General features: G+C 39.1%; 1 protein-coding gene across 1 annotated transcript; it reads right to left on the bottom strand.

Moving 5' to 3' along the window:
• Window positions 1-1,753: 1,753 nt before the first annotated feature.
• On the bottom strand, window positions 1,754-24,229 carry LOC140021251 (uncharacterized). The gene is made up of 6 exons (XM_072072016.1): window positions 24,083-24,229; window positions 23,159-23,705; window positions 7,129-8,531; window positions 6,309-6,618; window positions 4,043-5,606; window positions 1,754-2,069 (listed from the first exon to the last, which is right to left on the bottom strand). Exons 1-6 carry the CDS (start codon window positions 24,227-24,229, stop codon window positions 1,754-1,756), a joined length of 4,287 nt encoding a protein of 1,428 aa, XP_071928117.1.

Raw genomic sequence — 24,229 nt, forward strand, 5'->3', positions numbered from 1 at the left:
ATATATTGGAGAGATCTTGCTTGGCCTACTCGTGTAGTAGCACCTTATAAACGAAGTTCGGGCCCGGTGCAGTGTATGGTGGACGGAAATGAGAAGCAAATGGAGTTCTATAGATTGGAAATACCGACCCGGTTGATGAAGAGTCATCACGGGAAGGTATACGAATGAGATTGGCAAAGCAAGTGGAAATTAGCTCCTAAGAGCTACCGTATCCTTGAATTGTTTCTGTTTAAATTTCACTTGAATTGTTAATTACTCGCATATTATTGTTTTACTTGTTAATTGGGATTGTTACTTGGACAATGTGCTTGCATGTGTGTACTTGGCCTCACGAGCAATTGCTCACCCCGTAGATTTGTTTTCCTTAACAGGATCGGACTTGGAGCGAAACTCGAAGAAACTCTTGGGATGTACTTTTGTATTAGGGTTTTAAATGGAAATGACTAGACTCTTGGCTGTTGTATATCTTGGGAATTGACGTGTCTTTTGGGAACCTGATGTAAGAATTGGACAACTGATGTATTTTGAACTCGCGGTGTAAGACTTGGATATTCGTTTATGGAAACGAATTTTCCTTATTAGGCTTGTATTAATTGTTATATACCGTTAAGCGTGAATCGAATTGTCTTGAGTCCTGGCGAGAGTTGGGCAGGCGTTCTACGGATACCCTTTGGTTCGCCTTAGGGAGAAGTGGGGGCGTCACAATAGAGTCCACATCAAGCATTCCAATCTAACTAACAACAACCATAAGGAAGCTACAAGCTTCAAGGCCAAGATCGAACTTTTTAAAGTTAAGAATGAAAGACTGGGTAGTATAAATGGTTACCTCCTTAGCTTTGAGTGAAACCAGAAAATTTTTTATCACTAAAGTCCCAAGAAAACCGCCAAGATGAAGTCCTTCTTCTAGCTTAAGTGAAATCCCAAGTGATTTTGAGGTTGGATGGTGATTTATGAAGGATTTTGTGCAATAATGGAGGTGAAATGGTGAAGAGCTTTCCTTCTTCTTCTTCCTTGGAGGTTTGGCCAGCCTTGGGTGAGAGGAGAGAGAGAAAGAGCTGATGAGTGAGGCTTCTTGGAGAAGTTTGAGGGTTTGTGGTCAAAATTTCTCCAAAAGTCAACTAGGGATAGTGCGTGCACACCCGCGTTTCGTGTCTATTTTCTCTCGGGTTTGATTCACTTATGCACTAAACCTTTAATGTACTTCGTTTAACTTTATAATTATTCACTATTAGTAGTCTAGTATTAGTTTCTTAAATCTCCATTTAGCCGTTTCGGCTCGATATACGTGAACTTCTAATTCACGCGCGATAAAGCGAAACTTAAAATAAATTCTTGTAACGATAATAGAAATAACTAATACTAGGGTAATTAATCATAAAAATAACTATTTTAAGACTAACGCATGAGTTCTCAAATCTCCAAGGTCACTGCACTCTCAGATCAAATACTACCTCAAAAAACTTATTTTCGATCTTTCTTACTAAACGAGCTTCCGAAAATTAAATTTGCTAACGAAACGTTTTAGAAATATATGTAAGGTATAATTCCATGTAAATGGTTTTAAAAGGGTTGAAATAAATTATTTGGAGAAAACGAGTGAATAAATGTTTAAATAAGCCAGTAATATGAGATTAAAATAATTAAATTTTTTTGTCCTCACATCCTCTCCCCCTTAAGAAAATTTCGTCCTCGAAATTATACCTTGATTTGAGAACAGGTTTGGATATTTTCCTCGAATTTCTTCTTCAACTTCTCAGGTTGCTTTCTCGAATCCATGGTTCCTCCAAAGAACTTTCACCAACGGAATCCGCTTGTTTCTCAAATCTTTCACCTTACGATCTAGAAGCTTGATCGGTTTCTCCTCACAGGTCAGTGCTTCATCAATTTCAACATTCTCCGGTTGCAGAACATGACACGGATTGGGATGATATTTCTTAAGTATCGATACGTGGAAAACATTGTGAATCCGAGATAGACTTGGTGACAATTCCAACTTATAGGCCACGTTTCCTACGCGTTGGATAATCTTATAAGGTCCTACAAATCTCAGTTGTAACTTTTTCCCTTGCCTGCCAACAAACTTGCTTTTAAAGGAGTAATCTTGAGAAAAACTTGATCTCCAACCGCAAATTCTTAGTCCTTCCTTTGGTTATCGGCATAACTCTTTTGACGACTTTGTGCGGTTTGAATCCTTTGGCGTATCAACTTCACTTTTTCGTTCGCCTCCTCAATCCAAGGCACTGTAGTCGGGTCTAAAATCTTTCTTTCTCCAACTTCCTCCCAACAAATAGGAGACCTACACTTCTGACCATAAAGTGCTTCGTACGGCGCCATTTGAATGGAAGAATGAAAACTATTATTATGGGCAAATTCCACCAAAGTCAAATACTTACTCCAACTCTTTCCAAAATCCAAAGTACAAGTTCTTAATATGTTCTTGAGCGTCTGAATCGTCCTCTCAGACTGTCCATCTATCTAGGGATGGTAAGTAGTGCTAAAATTCAATTTGGACCCCAACACTTCTTACATCTTTTGCTAGAACCGCGAGACAAACTTAGGGTCTCGATCAGACACAATACTTACAGGTATCCCATGTAACCTTATAATCTCATCTAGGTATAACTTAGCTAACTTCTCCAATGGGTATTTCATACTAATTGGTAGAAAGTGAGCCGATTTGGTCAACCTATCTACTATTACCCAAATAGCATCATGACCCTTTTATGTTCTAGGCAATCCAGATACAAAATTCATGGTGATATATTCCCATTTCCACTCAGGTATTTCTAAAGGTTACAAAAGACCGGATGGTTTCTGATGTTCGGCTTTAACCTGTTGACATATCAAATAGGTCTGGACAAATTGAGTAATTTCTTTCTTCATGTTCTCCCACCAGTACAAACTCTTCAAGTTTTGGTACATTTTATTCCCTCCAAGATGTATCGTATACTTAGATCGGTGTGCTTCTTCCAAAATTTCCTTTTTAAGCCTTCGTCCTTTGGCACTACTATCCGATTCCGAAACCTCAATACACCATTTACTCCCAAGTTAAAATCTGACTTTTCTCCCTTTTTGACTTTTTCCAACCACTTTTGCACTTCAGGGTCCTTTTCCTGAAACTTCTTGATACGTTCCAACAAAGTGGATTTCACGACGATATTCCCCAGAATTACTTTTCTCGTTTCAATTCGGGGGTTTCATTTACTAACCTCCTCCAACAAGTGCATCTCTTTAATCATCAATCCTGCTTGATGTGAGACGGATCTAGACGAACACCAAGTTGGGATGATTGGCGGAACTTTGACCCTTCTAGAATCACGAGCCACGAACTAAGGAGATTCCTTAACCCACGACTAGCAAATTTAGTGAACCAAAAGTATAGATAGCAGAACGCCACAATCAAGGAGACTACTTGATTGATAAGTTCGATGAACAACTTGAGATTAATTCTCAAGTATTCAAAGGAAATTCTCTTGAGGCAAGAGAGAGTGAAATAACTCACATATATTTTATAAAATCTGAATTCTGTCCCTAATGAATGAAAACCTAGGCTATATATAGCCTTACATGACTCAAACCCTAGAAGGTCCAATGGACGACCTCGCCCTTCATTAAGGGTAAAATATCTAACAACTAATTGGCTAAAATAACATTCTAAAATTCGGCCAAAGTGAAGTGGAAATTGACCGAAATTATTAATGCTAACAAAAACTAATAATGGTAACGAAAACCCTAATTAGCAATCTAGCACTTAGCAAGCTAGAACTTTGTGGACTAGTCTTCACTTGGGTCTTCCGTTTGAAGGAAAGTGTATAGAGTAGCTTCTCCATTATGTAACCCTTCAATGGACCTCAAGTCATCACCAACTCGTTCTTGAATCGTGCAAACAAGAGCTTGAAGTGATTCTTGAATTCTCCTAGCACGCGCTCTTGTAATTGGACCACTGGGTATTTGCATGACTTGAGCACTAGAAGTTTGAGCAGCCTTGAGCCCCTCCGCATTAGTCCCCTCCTCTTGAAGGCGATTTGTCCTCAAATCAAACTCATCGTCTGCATGAAAAGGACTCAAGTCAGATACATTAAAAGTAGCATGTACCCCATACTCACCTGGAAGTTCAAGTTTGTAAGCATTGTCATTTATACGCTCCAGGACTTGGAATGGACCATCTCCCCGTGGAAGTAGCTTACTACGCCTTTTGACTGGGAACCTCTCTTTGCGCATGTGTATCCATACCCAATCGCCAGGCTCAAAGACCATCTGGCGGCGCCCCTTATTGGCACTTTGGATGTACTGAAGTGTACGCTTCTCGATGTTGGCTCGCACCTTAGTGTGTAGCTCACGTACATATGCAGCTTTATTCTTACCATCCAAGTTAACTCTCTCATGAACAGGTAAAGGAGTTAAATCCAAAGGTGTGAGAGGGTTAAAGCCATACACAATTTCAAACGGCGAATAATGTGTAGCAGAATGAACAGTGCGATTGTAAGCAAATTCCACATGTGGTAAGCAGTCTTCCCAAGATTTAATGTTCTTTTTAATAATGGCACGCAATAGGGTGGATAAAGTCCTATTAACCACTTCGGTTTGACCATCAGTTTGTGGGTGGCTAGAAGTAGAAAATAGTAATTTAGTACCTAGTTTACACCACAAAGTTTTCCAAAAATAGCTAAGGAATTTGGCGTCCCTATCAGACACAATAGTGCGAGGCATGCCATGTAATCTAACTATCTCACGAAAGAATAAATCTGCAACATGCTTAGCGTCATCTGTTTTGAGACAAGGAATAAAATGAGCCATTTTGGAGAAACGGTCAACTACCACATAGATTGAATCATGTCCTTTTCTAGTCCTAGGTAGACCAAGCACAAAATCCATCGACAGATCAACCCATGGTGCATGTGGAATAGGCAAAGGTGTATAGAGACCATAAGGGTGTACCTTTGATTTTGCCTGGTGACAAGTCACACACCTTTCAATGTGCCTTTCCACGTCACTCCTCATGCGGGGCCAGAAGAAATGCTCTTGGAGAATCATCAAGGTCTTGGCAATGCCAAAATGCCCCATTAAACCACCTCCATGAGCTTCCCTGACTAGAAGCGTGCGCATGGAGCTCCTGGGAATGCAAAGCTTGTCTTTGTAGTATAAGAACCCCTGAAAGATGAAATAATGCTCACGAGAGTGTCGTGGCAAAGAGTTAAAAATCTCACCAAAATCCGAGTCAGTTGCATAAAATTCTTTAAGGAATTCAAACCCAAGCAACTTAGCATCTAATGTAATGATAAGGGTATGCCTTCTCGAGAGTGCATCAGCCACTACATTCGTCTTACCTGCCTTGTATTTGATCACAAAGGTAAAACTGTCAATGAATGTAATCCATCGTGCATGTCGCTTACTCAACTTGTCTTGGGATTTGATATGCTTGAGCGACTCATGGTCGGTGTGCAAGACAAACTCACGAGGGCGTAGGTAATGTTGCCATGTTTGGAGAGCCCGTACCAAGGCCATTAGCTCCTTATCATAGGTGGAGTAGTTGAGAGCAGCTCCATTCAATTTTTCGCTAAAGTAGGCAACCGGGCGACCCTCTTGGAGTAGAACAGCTCCAATACCTATACCAGAAGCATCACACTCTACTTCAAAAGCTTTGTCAAAATTAGGTAAACTAAGAACAGGTGCATGTGTGAGCTTGTGTTTAAGTAATTGGAAAGACTTAGCTTGTTCCTCTCCCCAATGAAATTGCACATCTTTCTTGATAATTGATGTAAGTGGTGCAGCAATTGTGCTAAAATCCTTGACAAAACGCCTATAGAAGCTTGCCAAGCCATGAAAACTTCTCACCTCACTTACATTGGTAGGGGTTGGCCATTCATTAATAGCCTTCACCTTTTCTTGATCAACATGAATTCCCTGCTCACTAACAACATAGCCTAGAAAAACCAATTGGTTTGTGCAAAATGTACACTTCTTAAGGTTAGCGTAGAGGCTTGCCTTGCGAAGTGCATCGAGGACCATTTGCAAATGCACAACATGCTCATCTAGAGTCTTACTATAGATCAAAATGTCATCAAAGTAAACAACCACAAATTTACCAATGAAAGATCGTAAAACATGATTCATGAGTCTCATAAAAGTACTTGGTGCATTGGTTAGCCCAAAAGGCATGACCAACCACTCAAAAAGTCCATGTTTTGTTTTAAATGCAGTTTTCCATTCATCTCCTTCTTTCATGCGAATTTGATGGTAACCACTTTTCAAATCAATCTTAGTAAAAATGATAGCCCCATGTAATTCATCAAGCATGTCATCCAAACGAGGTATGGGATGGCGGTACTTTACCGTGATGGCATTAATTGCCCTACAATCAGTGCACATTCTCCATCCTCCATCTTTCTTTGGAACAAGTAGAACTGGTACAGCACAAGGGCTTAGACTCTCTTGAATCCAACCCTTACTAAGCAATTCCTCCACTTGTCGTTGTTGCTCCTTGGTTTCCTCAGGATTGGTTCTATATGGTGCCTTGTTTGGAAGGGAAGATCCAGGAATGAAATCAATTTGATGTTCAATTCCCCTTAATGGAGGCAAACCAGTAGGTATATCCTCAGGAAAGACGTCTTGATACTCCTGTAAAAGGTTAGTAATACTACTAGGCAAAGAAGCATCAGGAGCATTAGTGAATAAAGACCCCTTACAAAATAAAATAAATAAAACCTGGTTAGAGTGCAAGGCCTTTCTCACATCTTTTACCTTGGCAAGCATGCTGGATTTTCTCTCCCGTGTGGGCTCAAAGGCCGAATGAGAGGGATCCAATTTGCTTGAAGAAGGGTCGGCCAATGCCAATTTCTTGGCTTTGGTGTTGTCCTTCTTGGCGGTAGTATGTAAGTCATACTCTTTTTGGAGACTAACTTGATCCTCATGCACTTGTTGAGGTGTAAGAGGTGCAAGTGTAATCTTTTTACAATTATGCATGAAAGAGTACTTGTTCAAGAAACCATCAAAAGTGACTCTTTTGTCAAATTGCCAAGGACGCCCTAAGAGTATATGTGCAGCTTGCATTGGTACTACATCACACATAACATCATCTGCATACCTACCAATGCGAAAAGTAACCAGAACTTGTTTAAGAACACGTACCTCTCCACTGTTGTTTAACCACTGAAGCTTGTAGGGACGGGGGTGCTCACTAGTTGGCAAGCTTAGTTTCTCCACCATCAATGCACTAGCAACATTAGTGCAACTTCCGGGGTCAATCACCAAGCTGCATACCTTGTTGGTCACATGGCACCTAGTGTAAAAGATGTTGTCACGTTGAAGCTCATCCTTACTAGCTTGCGTAGCTAGGGCCCTTCTTGCTACCAATCCAACTTTGTCTTGAGTTGGAACTTCCTCTATCTCATCTTCCTCTTCAACCAAGGGAGGCATGTCCTTGTAATCCTCCTCTTCATCATCAGTGACAATGTCTCCATTTGGTAGGACAAGCATGGTCCTTGGGTTTGGACATTGACTTGCAATATGCCCAACTCCTTGACACCTCCAACATTTGGTGTCACGATTCCTAGGTTTTGAAGTTTCAATTGTTGGTTTTGAAACAACCTTGGAGTCGGTTTTAGTAAAAGGTGGCCGCGAGCTTGACCCTTGATCTTGCTTCGGCTTTGGAGTGGTCCAAGTATTCGAACCTCTCTCTTCCCTTCTAGGCTGGAATGGTCGAGTAAATGGTTGAGGATGAGAGTTATAATTTCTGGTTGTACCCCTCCTCTTGAGCCTTTGCTCAATCTTGATAGCCTTCTCCACCATATCTTCAATCTCCACATAGTATTGAAGCTCCAGTTGATCGGCTATTTCAACCCTCAGACCATTGAGAAATCTTGCCATTGTAGCCTCTCTATCTTCTTGAATATCAGCTCTTAACATGGAGATTTCCATGTCCTTGTAGTAGTCCTCAACTGAGCGTTGACCTTGTGTCAAGGTTTGAAGTTTTTGGTACAAGTCTCTATGGTAGTGACTTGGTACAAATCGCTTCTTCATCAGTCTCTTGAGCTCAGTCCAAGTGGTTATAGGTGGGTCTCCACACCTTCTCCTGCTTGTAACCACTTGTTCCCACCAAACTATGGCATAGTCGGTGAATTCTACTACGGCAAGTCTCAACTTTTGTGCATCGGTGTAGTCATTACAACCGAATACTAGCTCCACTCGACTCTCCCATTCAAGGTACGTATCCGGATCAGATTTGCCTTGGAAAGGAGGAATCTGCATCTTAATCCCCTTGATGGCATCACCGTTTGCTCTTGGGTTTCGCTTTGGTCTTCTTTGCTCGTATGCCTCATGTTCCGAATCAGCATTGAAGTCACTAGATTCCCCCAGGGTGGATTTTCCCCTAGATTTCCTAGAAGAAGCCCTAGACGAACTTAGTTGATCAATTTGCTCATGGATTGTTTCCAACCTTTGGTCAAATCTCCTCTGCATTTCCTTCCACATATTATCCATTTTAAGTGATAACTGAGCAATGGTAATTTCATGTTCCTGAGACATGGTGAAACCTGCAAAACTTGACAAATTGTTAGTAGAAAATGCCTCACTTGCTCCCTGAAGTGTTTCACTCCTCTCGTGTTTTCACTCAAGTGTTTATGTCACTCTAATGATCTCACCAATTCACTTCTCAAACCACTTGTTTGTTTCCTTTGAAGAAATCAGAAATTTTCTCAAGGAAGTTCAATCACACTTTAATCAAAATAGCTCCCAATTGTATCAAAGGAACAAGAACAAAAGTAGAAACGGACTGAAATGAGGAATGAAATGAGGAATGACTTTGATAAGGAATGAAACGAGGAAAATACAATGATGGAGTTTCCCAAGTGTTTCCTTAATTTTCCTAATTGATTTTTCTGGAAACAAATTAGGTGTTGTACTTTTTGGAAAGTTCCTTAAGGTCGGCTAAAAAAAAAAATGGAAACAGGATTGGTTCCCAAAATTCCAGATTTGTACCCCTTAACCTTCCTCAAAATCAGCTATACCAAAACAGAATTGTTTCCTAAAATTTTCCAGATTTCCTTCTCCTTGTTCCTTTCCTAAAGTCGGCAGGTCAACCAAGTGCAAAACAGAATTTGGTAGCTAAAAAATTTCCAGATTTCTGCTCCTTTGAAACCTTCCAAAGTCGGCTGCAAAACAGAATTTGGTAGCTTCCTATTCTTCCCGAAACTATCCTCTCAAAATTCCAGAATTTACTTCTAAAAACTCTTCATAAAATTCGGCTATACTCCCCTCTCCTTGCTTCCAAATTTTCGTTCCTTATTCCCCCTCAAAGAACAAGCAATTCGGCCCCTCCCCTGTGCACCACACACGGACAGATTATACAGATTGGTCTTAGGCAATGGCGTCACAAGGTAATGCAAGTGATGTTACACAAGAATTTCCCAAGCGGTTTGCCCAAGAAACTCCCCAGAAATTTACTCCTAAACCAAGGAGGCCCTGTATGGATGCAAGAGCATACAAGAAGCTGTTTGTGCGAAGAGAAGTACAGGTCTTCAAGAGTCAAGATGATCAAAAAACTCAAAAGGTGACACAAATAATCAAGACTCAAAGCGCTGAAGATTTTCAAGAAGAAGTTGGTCAGAATTTTTAAACCCTTCCTTTGCCTTAGATTTCTGTTTTTTTGCGGCTTAAATTCAAGAAACAAAGTGTAGCAATTCAGGTCTTGGCAATAAAGAACACAATTTCCCTTTTCTTTTTTTTTGTCACCCGCGCAATTCCTCTTGCTTTGTTTTCCTTTTTTTTTTTTGACTCTAAGAACACACAATTACTCGGCTGTTCATGGGTTAAATTCCAGAATGTAATGCTGAACCAAAGTTCTCCTTCAATCCCCCAATAACTATCAAAAAAAATTTGAGACTTCAAGATTAGTTCACGAAACTCAAGAATCCCTAGATTATTGTAGTCCTTCCTCAAGATTCCAACCCCCAAACAAGTTTAACCACAAAAATCAGTTTAGGAGATTAATGAAAACAACTTGGGTAACAACTAAAAGCTGGAACAGATTTGACACGAAACTTGCGCCCAAGGAAAACCCTAGTTGCAAGTGAAACCCTAGCCGTCGCAGAAATTGTTTTGTTTTGTTTTTTTTTTTTTCAATATTCAAACACAGCTCGGTTACACTTGAAAGCAGGCTTCAAGACAGAATCACACAACCAGGTAATGCACGAAGTGTATGCGAAGCAAAAGAAATCAAAGAACGACGCAATCAAACCCTAGAAGGTCCAATGGACGACCTCGCCCTTCATTAAGGGTAAAATATCTAACAACTAATTGGCTAAAATAACATTCTAAAATTCGGCCAAAGTGAAGTGGAAATTGACCGAAATTATTAATGCTAACAAAAACTAATAATGGTAACGAAAACCCTAATTAGCAATCTAGCACTTAGCAAGCTAGAACTTTGTGGACTAGTCTTCACTTGGGTCTTCCGTTTGAAGGAAAGTGTATAGAGTAGCTTCTCCATTATGTAACCCTTCAATGGACCTCAAGTCATCACCAACTCGTTCTTGAATCGTGCAGACAAGAGCTTGAAGTGATTCTTGAATTCTCCTAGCACGCGCTCTTGTAATTGGACCACTGGGTATTTGCATGACTTGAGCACTAGAAGTTTGAGCAGCCTTGAGCCCCTCCGCATTACTGCTACTTGCACTTGACGACTTAAAGCATCGGCCACTACATTGGCTTTTCCTGGATGGTATTTTATCGAGCAATCATAATCTTCCAAGAATTCCATCCACCGGCGTTGTCTCAAGTTCAGCTCATTTTGAGAAAACAAATACTTGAGTCTCTTATAGTCGGTAAAAACCTCAAACGTCACTCCATAAAGGTAATGCCTCCATTTCTTTAATGCAAACACTACAGCCGCTAACTCCAAATCATGAGTCGGGTAATTTTTCTCGTGCGGCTTTAGTTTCTTAGAGGCATATTGTAACGACCCCACCTCCCCCTAAGGCGTACCAGAGGGTTCGGCGGGCCGCCTGCCCAGCTCTCGCCGGGACTCACTCACTTACTACATTCCTCAAGTAAATTACAAGGTACAACTCAAATAATACATCCAATTCTCCAAAATTACATATTTTAAGCGAAGCGGAAACCAATTGTAAGCGTAAAGTGTACATTTACATCCGATTCAATTCCAAATATGTATACAAGCCCAAAAGTACACAAACCAAAACTAAAACTACACTATACAAGATGTACGCCCTCCAGCTACACAAAGATCCAAAAACAAGTTCTTCCTTTACTTCGATCCCTGTGGGGAGAAGAAGATAATAGGGGGTGAGCTAGAAGCTCAGCGAGTGACCAGTAAAATCAACAGCCAAGTATATTTCACAATAAAGCATTGATATGATGTCATGATGCAGTAATCAAATGTTCATTTATTGCTCATGTGAGCCAGTGAAGTTCTTGTACTTAAATATCCAATGCTCGTTTAGATCAGATAACCATGAAACAGAAGTAAGGAGCCATCGGCTCCAAAGAATGTGTAAACAATAGTAGAGACATTGGTTCTAAGTACAAGACTTTCCAGGAACCCATTGGAGGCAAATTATGTCATGGCATACACCCAAACCCAAATGATATGCAATGGAGTAATAAATGCAAGAATTAGTTCAAAAGTAACTTTGGGAACGGTCGAGGGATCACTCACTCAAACTATAGTGCTTCAAGTATTCACGTTCAACTATACTCCAGGTTTGAAGTTCAGATCTGCGATAGAAATCCAATTTGAGAACTTTGAAACACGAGTAAGATTTGACACTTAAACGTTCCGTTTATTAAGAATCAACCAATTGAAATTCATTTGAAAGACATTCGTGAAACACTTGCTCGCTTTTCAAATCGTAAGGTTTTTGTAGCATATATACTTGGAAACAATACTTGAGTTGAAAGTACAAGGAAATACAAGTTTACATTGGCCATTATATCTTTTCCTCAAGAGTACAAGTTCGTTTAGGTTTTTAACGTATAACCATCGATAACAAAGTAGCAAAAGTTCTCGCTAGTTCAAGTGGTAATCACTTAACCTTCACTCAAGTTGCAAATATAGTTTTCTAGTTCTCGAGTAAAAATTCGGGCAGCATGCCCTTTGTGTTTACTTAATTTTCCAGCCATTTAGACTTCATTATTTTTCCTCAACCAAAACCCAACATCACATATATCAGAAATTCATGACAAGAGCCATTCCATAGGCTCACAATATCATAATAATAAGATTCACAACGATAGCAAGTGCAGAAATTCAATCTAGCACAAAACAGATTTGACGTATGAAAGCGGAAATAACATATCCGAGGCTACACTTATCGGATTAAGGCGAAACCTGTCTCGTTTCGAAGCTAAGACTCAGGGCTACAATGTTAATGAAGGTCACTTAGTCCAGTTTCTAATGTAACTTGGTCAAATTCTTGAATTACTAAACCAGAAACCAATTCGTCGGCTGTTTAATCGCAGAACACTGTAATGGACATAACTCAGTGTACACAAGTCCGAATCAGGTGTTCTTAGAGGAATTTTAAAGCTACTTCAGAACAATACAACTTTCATGTTTTGGCCCAGAGCTAAATCAGAATGGATCCTGGTCAAAAAACGTGATAAACTGGACTTAACTGGTGAAACGAACTGCTGGGAAATACTTAGAACAGTAAGGGTATTTTGGACTTTTCACGTCCTACGTTGCTCCGATTGAGCTGAAATTTTGTAGGCACCTATAACATTCCATTCTCTACAACTTTTCTTCTTTGAGCTAAGGCCAAATCAGCCTCTAACATACAGATACAAATTCGGACAGAAAGTTGGGAAAATTTTCCAGATTTTGGAATTTTGAGTTTCTAGTGCAACTTTCCTTAATTTCTTGGTCTAATCACTACCACAACACCTTATAAAACTTCAATTGCAACATATAAGCATCTTACAACAATTTGGGCAGAATTCCCACAAGCCCTAGTTCATCAAATAAATTGGGGAAAAACCTCTAAAACATGATAATCATCCATAATCTCACCACAAGATCAAGTTGCCAAGCTTAATTGAACAAAATTGAAAGCAAAACTTGGAGAGATAAGCTCTCTTACCTTGACTAGAAGTCACTACAAGTAGCCCAAGCTTTCTCTTTCAAAAATCACACCACAAGCCACTAGCTAATCACTCAAGGACAAGTTTAATCGGTTTACTTTGTTTATTTTCTCACTAAGTTGTTGGATTTGAAGATGAAATGAAGAAATTTCTCTCTTGTTCTTCCCCTCTCTCTCTCTCGGCTCCTTGGCAGAAATATGAAGAGAAATGGAGCTTAGTTGCCTTATAATAAAGCAAGAGGATTAGGACTAATGGTGTCCACAAATTGGGCAAACACTTGGACTAATCTTGGCCACAAAATTTTTCTCTTTCTTCCCTTGCCTTTGAGCCACAATTTTCGGTCAACCTTGCTGTAATTTAAGAAGATATTATGTACAAAAGTCAACAAACTTGTTGGGTAAGAAAAATGGTGGTCAAGCAGTGCGTTCAATCGGTAATGCGCGGGACCCGCCGGATCGCGCCGTTTTTCTTAAAACTCACGTACTAGGGTTTTTACTTCCCATTCACTAACCTTATATCATTGCCACTAGTCACATATTATTTCTCACTTAAAAGTCACTTTTAATCCCCAAATTTAATCCTTACTCTGTACCGAAAATTCATCCGGCGAAAAATCGCGAAAACCCTAACTTTGCTCCAAACTTGAAACCGAAGTGTAAAACCCTATTTTCTAGGTTTATTTACACTTATGTGAAATAATTGGGTAGTGGGCTTTGATAAATAATAATTTTCAAATAAAAGGGTATTTTAGTCCTTATCGGAAAGTCTTAAAGAGCTGGCTCTTTAAGCTGTTTATGCGGACCGAATTTCTTCCAGATTTATGTGGGCCGGATTCCTCACAAAACTCTATTCACCAGAAATTTTTCCTTTTCTTCTGCCTCGGGGCGTTACACATATGCTATCACTTTCTCATTTTGCATTAATACACATCCCAAACCTTCCTTTGAAGCATCTGTGTAGACCACAAAACTATCCCTCCCATTCGGTAGAGCTAACACAGGTGCTCTCGTTAAACGTCTCTTTTCTTCACACTTAGAACTCCATATAAACTTCCCACTTTCTTAGTTAGCTCAGTCATGGGTCCAGCAATTTTAGAAAAATCCTTGATAAATCTCCAGTAATACCCTGCTAACCCTATAAAACTTCAAACTTCGGTAGGGTTTTCCGGTTGCTTCCATTTAGAGACTGCTTCAACTTTAGCTGGATCCATTTTAATCACGTCCTTAGAAATTATATGGCCTAAGAATGTTACTTCCTTCAACCAAAACTCACACTTGCTAAACTTAGAGTACAACTAATATTCCCTTAGAGTTTGTAAAACAATCCTCCAATGTTTCTCATGATCCTCCAAGGTCTTAGAGTATACAGTATATCACCAATGAACACCATAACAAACTGATCTAGATAAGGTTTAGAGACTCGATGCATTAAATCCATAAAAGCCGCAGGTGCATTGGTCAATCCAAACAGCATTACTGCGAACTCGAAATGTCCATACCTCGAGTTGAAAGCAATTTTGGGTATATCCTTCTCTAAAATCCTCAATTGATAGTAACCCTGTCTCAAATCTAACTTCGAGAATACTACCGCCCCTTGCAATTGATCAAACAATTCATCAATGTGGGACAAAGGGTACTTATTTTTAATGGTAACATCGTTCAAGCCTCGGTAATCTATACACAGCCTTAAACTCCCATCCTTTTTTTTAACAAACAAGACCGGGGCTCCCCACGGCGAATCAGTCTCCTTTGTAAAACCCCGCTTTAGCAAATCTTGTAATTGGAATTTTAACTCTTTCAATTCAGCTGGAGCCATCCTATACGGCGTCTTAGAGATAGGTGCTACTGCCGGAGTCACATCAATCTTAAAAGCTATTTCCCTTTCCGGGGGTAAAGACTCTAACTCTTCTAGAAAGACATCCGGATACTCCTTCATTACGAGCATGTCTTCTAATCTCACTTTATCGCTAGGAGTATTTATAAGAAAAGCCAAATATGTGAGGACCCGAATTTTTCTCACTTATAATTCTATTTTTATGGCTTATTTAAATATTTATTCACCCGTTTTCTCCAAATAATTTATTTCAACCATTTTAAATCCATTTATATGGAATAATGTCTCAATTATATTTTTAAAATGTCTCGTTAGTAAATTTAATTTTCTAGGGCTCGTTTAGTAAAAAAAAAAGCGAGTACACATTTTTCGAGACAATAATCGATTCGAAAATACAATAATCTTGGAGATTTGAGGACTCATGTTTTATTTCTAAAATGGTTATTTTATAATCAATTACATTAGTAGTAGTTAATTATATAATCGTTATATGAATTTTCCGTAAATTTCACCTTATTGCGCGCGAATTGGAATTTCACGTACATCGAGTTGGAATGGTTAAACGGAGACTTAAGAAACTTATACTAGACTACTAAGAGTGAATAATTATAGTGTTAAAAGAATTACAATTGAGGTTTAGTGCACAAATGAAACGAACCCAAGAAGAAACAGGCACGAAACGTGCGCGTACGCGTACCATTAAGAGTTGACTTTTGTGCAAAAGGCCACCAACCACCAAGCTTCTCTAGGAAGCCTCTTTTGATCAGCACCATCTCTCTCCTTTCTCCCTCAAGCTGGCTGAACACACTAAGCAAAGAAGAAGGAACAAAGTTCTTCTCATTTCACCTCCATTCATCCAATTATTTCACCTCAAAATTTGTACACAACTTCCATAATACTAGAAGAACAACTCTAGCCAGGTGAGGAGCATCATTTCGCGGTTTCTTGGAGCCTTTTAGTGGCCAAAATTTTTGAGTTTCATCAACCAAGAGGTAGTAAATCATCTAACCTTTGAATCTTGATTTTTGTGAGTTAGATTTGGCTTAGAAGCTTGTAGCTTCATGTGGGTAGCTTTGGATGGTTGAAAATCTTATGAGTGGGCTCTATGAAATCCCACAATGGATTTGATGATCTGATTTGATGATGTTGGGTGATATTTATGTTGGATTAGTGATTAATCTAGTGGAAATATGTTGGGTTGTGGAGGAAAATTCAAAAGGAGAGAGTTGAGCAAAAGTGACAAATCTGCCCTTGTTATTGCCGTGACCCTTAGTGCATTTTTTGTGGTTCAATTGATTTGTTTATGATGTATACATGTTGGGTGGGTTGTGTGGAAGGTTTCCACAAAAAATTACGTGATTTGGATGATTAAATGTTGAGTTTTCGAAAATTTGTCAAAGCTGGAAATGAGTCCCGTATTACTCTGGCAGTGTTTTTGTTTTGGTCATAACTTTTTACTTCGATGTCGAAATCGAGTGCCATCAACGGCATTAGAAATAGACACTTCTATTTTTCCAATGGTATAAAATGCATGCCCTGATTCCACCTGAGTGAACCATACCAATCGTTTGAACACGAATGCCCTGTTTCGCTGATTCACCGGAGTGCAGGTCATGAGCTGCAACTTGATGCTCGAATATGGGCTAGTTGTGGACAGATTTTTAAAACAATTCCTTCTGAGAAATTGTAGCCTTTTGAATGTAATTTCCAATGCCACTAACCATGCTCAATTCCAATTTTAATTGAGTGAGTTATGGCCTGATTTTGAAAATTTGATAAGGCTGGAAATCTGGAAAAATCCCTTCCTTCATGCTGGCCGACAGGTTTAGCTTGATGTGGGAGGTTTTGTTTCGAAATTCTTGATGTCCATTGTTTGTCAAGTACTTGTCAAATGTTTCTAGAACACTGGTTTCAGAAATGAACCAAATTGGATTGATTTCATGATACAAAGTGTTTGAAAAGGAAAGAGATGCTTGAGTTGGCAGATTTGCTTTGAAAATTTCACAAACTTCAGTCATTTTGTTAACTACCTTTCCACGTGATTTTTTACATGAAATTTGGTAGAGATATAGTTCATATATGGAAGTTTTAGGGTACCAAAATTGGTGTTATTCTAAGACCATTTTGATACCCAAACGATTTCCCAAAGTTGCTCTTCAAATCTGAAAAAGTTTTCCTTTGCTCTTGGCTGAATGGTCAAATCTGATTTGGGATGTTATATTTCGAAAACCTTGATGTCAATTATCTCTAAATTACTTATTGGATATTTATGGAACCTTGGTTACAACATTTGAATTAATTGAGGTTGATGGTGTGGATCAAAGTTTTAAAAAAGGAAGGAAACGTGAGAAGGCAAATTAACCTTGGAACATTTCTTGAACTTTAGTTGTTTTAATGACTGCCTTCCCGTGGGAGTTTTTGCATGAAACATGGTAGAAATGTTGTTCACACATGGAAGACTTAGTGTATCAAGTTTGGTGTATTTCCAATGCCAAATCGATGGCCAAATGATACTTTAAAGATAGCTTTTCAAACCTGGAAAATGACAGAACAGTTTATAAATTGCGACCAACTTTGAGCTGCTATATTTTGACACTCAAAACTCTGATTTCAGTTCCATTTGTTGTGTTTTAAACCTTGATTGGAATTCTAATTGAGGTACAAATTTCAGAGGCCAGTTCACTTCTTGTGAATTTTGCCGAATTTCCAAATTTGCCGAAAAACATGACTAAAACTGTCTTGCCTGTTCAGATCAGCCTCTTTGAGCTGAAAAATGATTGTTGTCCGATTTGAATCCTAGAAAAGTGTCTTCTAGGAACTTTTAGTACTTTGAAACAAGATTCCAACGGTATAAGATTTTCCATTTTTCGACCTACTGAATGCAAGATATGATTTTTCTAAGTTTGATACACAAAGCCGAAATTTGCCGATTTCTTAGAAAATGAAATTTTGGAAACTTGACTTCTTATCTTGATATTAATCTATCGTTTTGAACTCGATTTCATGGAGGATATGAGTTTCCTCAGTAACTTTAAAATCCACACTTTTGAATCTAAACTTTTGATAAAATAAAACCCTTATGAAGACATTGACTTGAATTCTAAAGCAAGTATGCATTCTTTCTTGTTTGATAAGGAATTTGTGAAATTGTGAGGGTGATTATTGGTCATTTTTCTTCAGGCGATCAAGAAGGTCTCGAAGAGAATCCTGACGTGGATCATTGACGACTTTCTTTACTCACTTATTTTGGTTGGTGAGTGTTCCATATTGGAATACGTGATTCGAATAGTTTTATGACATGTTTACTCCATGGTCATTATGTGTTTAATTGTCAAATGCTACCGATAATTGTTTCTATGGACTTTTCCACCATTTTTAGTCGTGTGTGTACCTTACCGCACTCGTTCTCGCTTAAGTAAAATGTACTTGAATTATTCGACATGAAATACTTGAAATGCATATTTACGTGAAGTGTTTCAATGATTGATTATGCTATAGCTGCATAAGTCGATTGGAGTGAATCTGTGAGGACTCGCAAAAATTTATTATTTTAAATTCCTATTTCGAGATTATTTAAATATTTAATTACCTGTTTGCCCCGGCCAAAAGAGAAGAAAAACAACCCCAAAGCTCTTCCAATTTCTTCTTCATTTCTTCATAAAATCTCCACCAAATCACACCAAAATTTAACCACACTTTGCTAAGTACTTGGTGATCATCTTAAGCTACCAAAAGAGCTTCATTTCCACGGATTTTCTTGAGCATATTTGGACTGAAATTTCTGCTTGAAGTCACCAACAAAAGTAAGTAATGATCAACCTTGAAAATCTTGATTTATGGAAGTTCTATTGCACATATAAGCTCATGCATGCATGTGGGTAGCTTTATTTATGTTGGAAAGTTGATGTGTGGGCTCTATGAACTCCCACTATGGTTGGATGGACTGATTTGATGAGTTATGATGTTATTAATGTTGGTTTAGTGCTTAATCTAGTGGAATAATGTTGTGTTGTTGGTGGAAACTCAAAGGATGTGAAGAGGGAAATTTTTCCATTTCTGCCCCTGTCATTCCCGTGACCTTTAGTGCATTTTTTTGGTGGTTCTAATGACTTGTTTTTTATGTATATGTGTAATATAGGTTGTGTACAAAGTTTCATCAAAAAATTTCATGATTTGGTTGGCCAAATGTTGTGATTTCGGAAGTCTAGTAAAACTGGAATTTTTCCCGTAACTGCTCTGGCAGTGTTTTTCAAACAACTATAACTTTTTGCTCTAATGTCAAAATCAAGTGCCGTTTGTGGCACTGGAAAATAGACATTCCCAGCATTCCAATAGTATAAAATGTACATCCTGGTTCCACCTGAGTAGTCCATACGAATCATTTGAACATGACTGTGTTGTTTCGCATCTACACTGGGAGCTCTATTTTGAGCAGCGAATTAATGCTCAAATATGGGCAAGCTGTGGACAGATTTTGAAAATGATTTCTTCTAAGAAATTGTAGCTTTATGAATCTAGTTTTCAACGCCACTAATCATGCTCGATACAAGTTGAATTGAGTAAGTTGTGGCCGAAATCCTAAACTGACTCAATGATTTGAAACCCTCTTTTTGGCTAGTAAGTGTCAAAATCTTGATTGGGACTTGTTGTTTCGAAATTCTTGGTGTTAATCACCTACCAAATGCATCTTGGATGTTTCTTAGACATTACCTACACAAAGGAGCCATGTTTGAGACATTTTTGTTGGCCAAACATTTTGAAAACGGAAAACTCATGTACAAGGCAGATTTGCCTTGGAAATTTGGAAACTTTGGTGATCTGGTTAACCAACTTTTCGTGCGTATTTTTTCATGAAAATTGATAGAAGAATAACCCTCATATGGTAGCATAATAATACCAAATTTGGTGTCATTCCGAGTTCATTTCGATGCTCAAAGAAAGCCCCAAAGTTTGTAAATTGAACCTGGAAATTTGCCTAACCGTCTCAATTTTTCAGCAACTTTGAGCCACTATATCTTGGTGTTCAAAACTCTGATTCTTGTTCTGCTTATATTTTTTTTAAACTTTGATTGCAACTCTAATTGAGTTTCAAATCTGAGAGGCTAATTCAAATTCTGTGAATTTTGCCGAATTTCCAAATTTGGCGAAAAACCAACCTCAAAACTGTCTCGCAAGCCTAAAACAGTAATTTTGAGCCAATTTTTGAATGCCTTCCATTGGAAATCATGGGAAAGTGTATTCTAGAAACTTTTAGTACTTTGGAAGAGGTTTCCAACGGTACCAATTTTTCCAATTTTGGACTTGTAATGAGTGAGATACGATTTTTCAAAGATCTCGTATCAAAGCTGAAATTTTCGAAACTTAAGGAAATGGAGTTTTTCGAATTCTCCTTTTCCCCTCGATATCACTTGAACGTTTTATACTTGATTTCGAAGATGAAAACTTGATTTCTCTTGTGTTTTAAAAACTCCACTTTTGAGCCTTGATTCGTTAGTAATTTAGGTTTGCTTTCGTGAAATTTTCTTAGATTGTACAAGTGTACAATCATTCGTGATAATTGGAGTTTATACATGATAGTTCACTATTAATTGCTCAGGCTCGCACGAGAATCTTCAAGAGGATCCCACGGTGAATGCTTGAACTTCAAGTGACATTTCTTCCTTGTTTACTTGGTGAGTGTCAAGTGTATGAATACTTGATACATGCTTAATTGCTATAATTGATTGGAGATTTTGAAAATGGAGGCGAGTGTGTACTTTACCGCACTCGTTCTTATTTGAAAAGAATGACTCATGATTGACATGAAATGAATGAATTATTAATGACTTGATAGAATGGAATGAAATGATTAAATGCTTGAATGAAATGAAATTGTATGCTATGGCTGCATACGTCGTTGGAGTGAATCTCCTCGACTCTCAAATGTACATGGGGGACGCCCAAACTCATAGGCCGACCATGGGACTCGAGCCGGCATGGGCTTGGTCGGGAACCTCGGTGAGCCATGAGAATAACATGATAAGCTTGATCTATTGAAGAGATCTTGCTTTGTCTACTCGTGCAGTAGCGCCTTTATCGTCGTTCGGACCCGGTGGGGGTTTGTAAGGTGGACGGACATGAGATGTAAGTGGAGTTCTACGGATTGGAAATATCAACCTGGTTGACGGAGAGTCATTACGGGAAGATATACGAATGAAAATTGCAAAGTGGAAATTAGCTCCTGAGAGCTACAATATCCTTGAATTGTTTCTGTTTACTTTTCTCGCTCGAATTATTATTTATTGCAATATTATTGCTCTACTTGTTAAATTGGGATTGTTACTTGAACAACGTGCTTGCATGTGTGCTCTTGGCCTCACGAGCGTTTTGCTCGCCCTGTAGTTTTGTTTTCCTTAAAAGGAAAGGATCGGAAGTGAACCTCGGAGAAACCCCTTTTTAATGAACTTTTGTATTAGAGTTTTCAATGTACTTGGCTAAACTCTGGATTATTGCATATTTTGGGGATTTGATATAACTTATGGATCCGATGTAAGGATTTGGATAATTGTTGTATATTGTTAAGTTGAAAGTTTTTCGCACTTTCTTACTTATACAATCGTGGTGGCTGGTATTTCATTAAGCTTGAACGGGTTTTGTCTTGAGTCCTGGCGAGAGCTAGGCAGGCGTTCCGCGGATACACTTTGGTTCGCCTTAGGGAGAAGTGGGGGCATCACAGAATCTCCTCGACTCTTAAGTGGTAAAAGTGGGAAACGGCTAATGGGCGACCTATTAAAATGATAAATCTTACTGTTAACCGAGATTATTTACCGTTTACCGTTTACCATTTACCGTTCACCGTTTACCTGATTATTTACTTGATTACCTGCTTACCTGATTACTTGACTACTTGATTATGTTATTACCATAAATTACGTGTTCACATGAACTTTTCCACAGTTTTACGGCGAGTGTGTACTTCATCTCACTCAACCTACAAAATTGATAAATTTTACTATTTACTTGATTACTTGTGCATGTTGTAAGCTCTAAACTGAATTGGGCCCTGCCCTTGGTTATTGACCTACTCGAGCCAGGACTGGGCTCGATCGGGTAGGTTGGAACCCTGAGACACCGTTTCGGTATACTCGAGTACTACCACTGGAGGGATAAGGTGATGGCCAGACAAACCGAGGGGATTCTGAAGTTATAAGGTGAAGTTGACCGAAATGGTTCCACTGGAACACTGTATCCTTCAATATGTGTTTATTTTTGCATACTGATAACTGTATCATGCTAATGTGCCAAGGTGCAACCTTGAACCATGCTTATGTTATGCTCAGATTACTCGTACAATGATAACTATCTCACGTTAAGATGCCAATGGACGACCTTGATTTAAGTTCATGTTAACTATCTCATGTGTTAAGCTCAAATTACTTGATTTATTAGAACTGCTAGAGTTTCTTGGAACCTCATTGGGTTGTGTAGCTCATTCCACGTTTTTGTTTTCCTTAACAGGGTTCGAGACCAAAAGTGCTCATGAATAGTGCTAGATTGTTTTTTTTGGGGAAAACTTTAAGTTGTATTATAGCAGATGGCTGTAGTAAATATTCTTTTGGATTGTATTAAGCTTGAGAGCTGACTAATTGTAAGTATGAAGTGTTTTGGAGTACTTTAAAATATATATATATTGAAATTATTTGAAATATTCCTAATTTTGAATTATGGATTGTACCGAGTCCTGGCGAGAGTTGGGCAGGCGTCCCGTCGATACACTTGGGTTCGCCCTTGGGAGAAGTGGGGCATCACAAAATATCCCTGAGTTCATTTATTTAACATTTTCCTAGCTCGAATTCCTGAGATAAGTACAGATGAGGCTAATCTACCCCTCACATCCAATTTCAGGGTTGCCTCTCCTGGAATGCACAATTCTACCATTTTTGTCTTACAATTCAATTGAGCGTTGTAACGGGCTAACCAGTCCATTCCTAGGATAACATCATACCCCTTAATCGCTAAACCCATCAAATCGGCCAGTAATTTCTGTTCACCAACCTAGATCTCGCAATCCTTATATATCAAGTTAGCAATTAAACTTTGATCTCCGGTAGGTGTTCTAACCTCCAAATCATAAGGTAACTTAATAGGCTTCAGATCTATACCACTCATGAAATTAGGTTTACAAAAGAATGTGTTGCACCCGGATCAATTAAAACCTTAGCTAAACGGTGAAAAATAGGGATCGTACCTTCAACCACCTCAGTAGCATCGGGGATCTGTTGGTAGTCCAATGCGTAAACCTTAGTAGGTACCTTTGGTCGACTCCTTCCAGCACTAGTCTGCTTAGAGGTTGACTTTTCTGGCTTTTGAGTGCTATCTCCTACATTCAACTTATTTGGACAATTCGCGAGCTGGTGTTCGGCACTACCACAGGCCAAGTACTTTCCCGACTTCCTCCAACAATCATTCTCCGAATGATTTGGCTTGCCACAGTAACCACAGTTAACTTGACGGGTTACAGCCGGACCACTAGAAGGCACTCCTTTCGTTAGAACCGGCCCACTACGACCTCCTCTGGATAACGCTCCCCTTGAAACTCCTGCTGTCCTTACTTCTCCGGTTCCCCTTCCCATCTTGGAAGGCGGGGCACTTTTACTAGTTTGACCAGAAGTATAACCAGAAATATTCCTCTTCTTAGAGTGAAAATCCCTAACTTGCATTCTTGCGCTCTCAACTCTCTGTGCTTTCCCTAAAGCTTCAGTAAATGTAGAGATTTGAGCTGCAGCCAAGCACTCCTGAATTTCCACATTAAGCCTTGAACAAACCGTCTTATCCTTTTCCGCTCATTGGCCACCAATTCAAGAGCGTACTTAGAAAGCTTAGTGAACTTCCCTTCATACTCAGCTAAACTAAAAGTTCCTTGTCTTACCTTGATGAACTCATCCTCTCGCTTCTCTTGGATCAGAGGCAGAAGAAATTTTTCATTAAACTCCCTCGTAAAGTTTTCCCAATTCCAAGAGGTTTGGGCTCTCTCCCACTTTCCCCTTATCATGTCCCACCAAGCACGGGCTACTCCCTCAAATTGGAAGGCATCAAAGTTCACTCACCTATCTTTGGTATAATCTAAGGCGGCGAATATGTTGGTCATCCTTTCCAACCAGTTCTCTGCTACCTCGGGATTAGGTTCTCCAGAGAATTTAGGCGGGTTAAACTTCAAAAACCTTTCCAAAGCCCTATCTTCCCTTTTATCTTGGGCCCCGGGTTGGTTAAGTGGCCCTGGACCCTGTCTCTCGGCTAACCGTTCAAGGATATCAGTCAT

This window comes from Coffea arabica, chromosome 11e, assembly GCF_036785885.1.
Source record: "Coffea arabica cultivar ET-39 chromosome 11e, Coffea Arabica ET-39 HiFi, whole genome shotgun sequence".
In the NCBI taxonomy this organism is placed as follows: domain Eukaryota; kingdom Viridiplantae; phylum Streptophyta; class Magnoliopsida; order Gentianales; family Rubiaceae; genus Coffea; species Coffea arabica.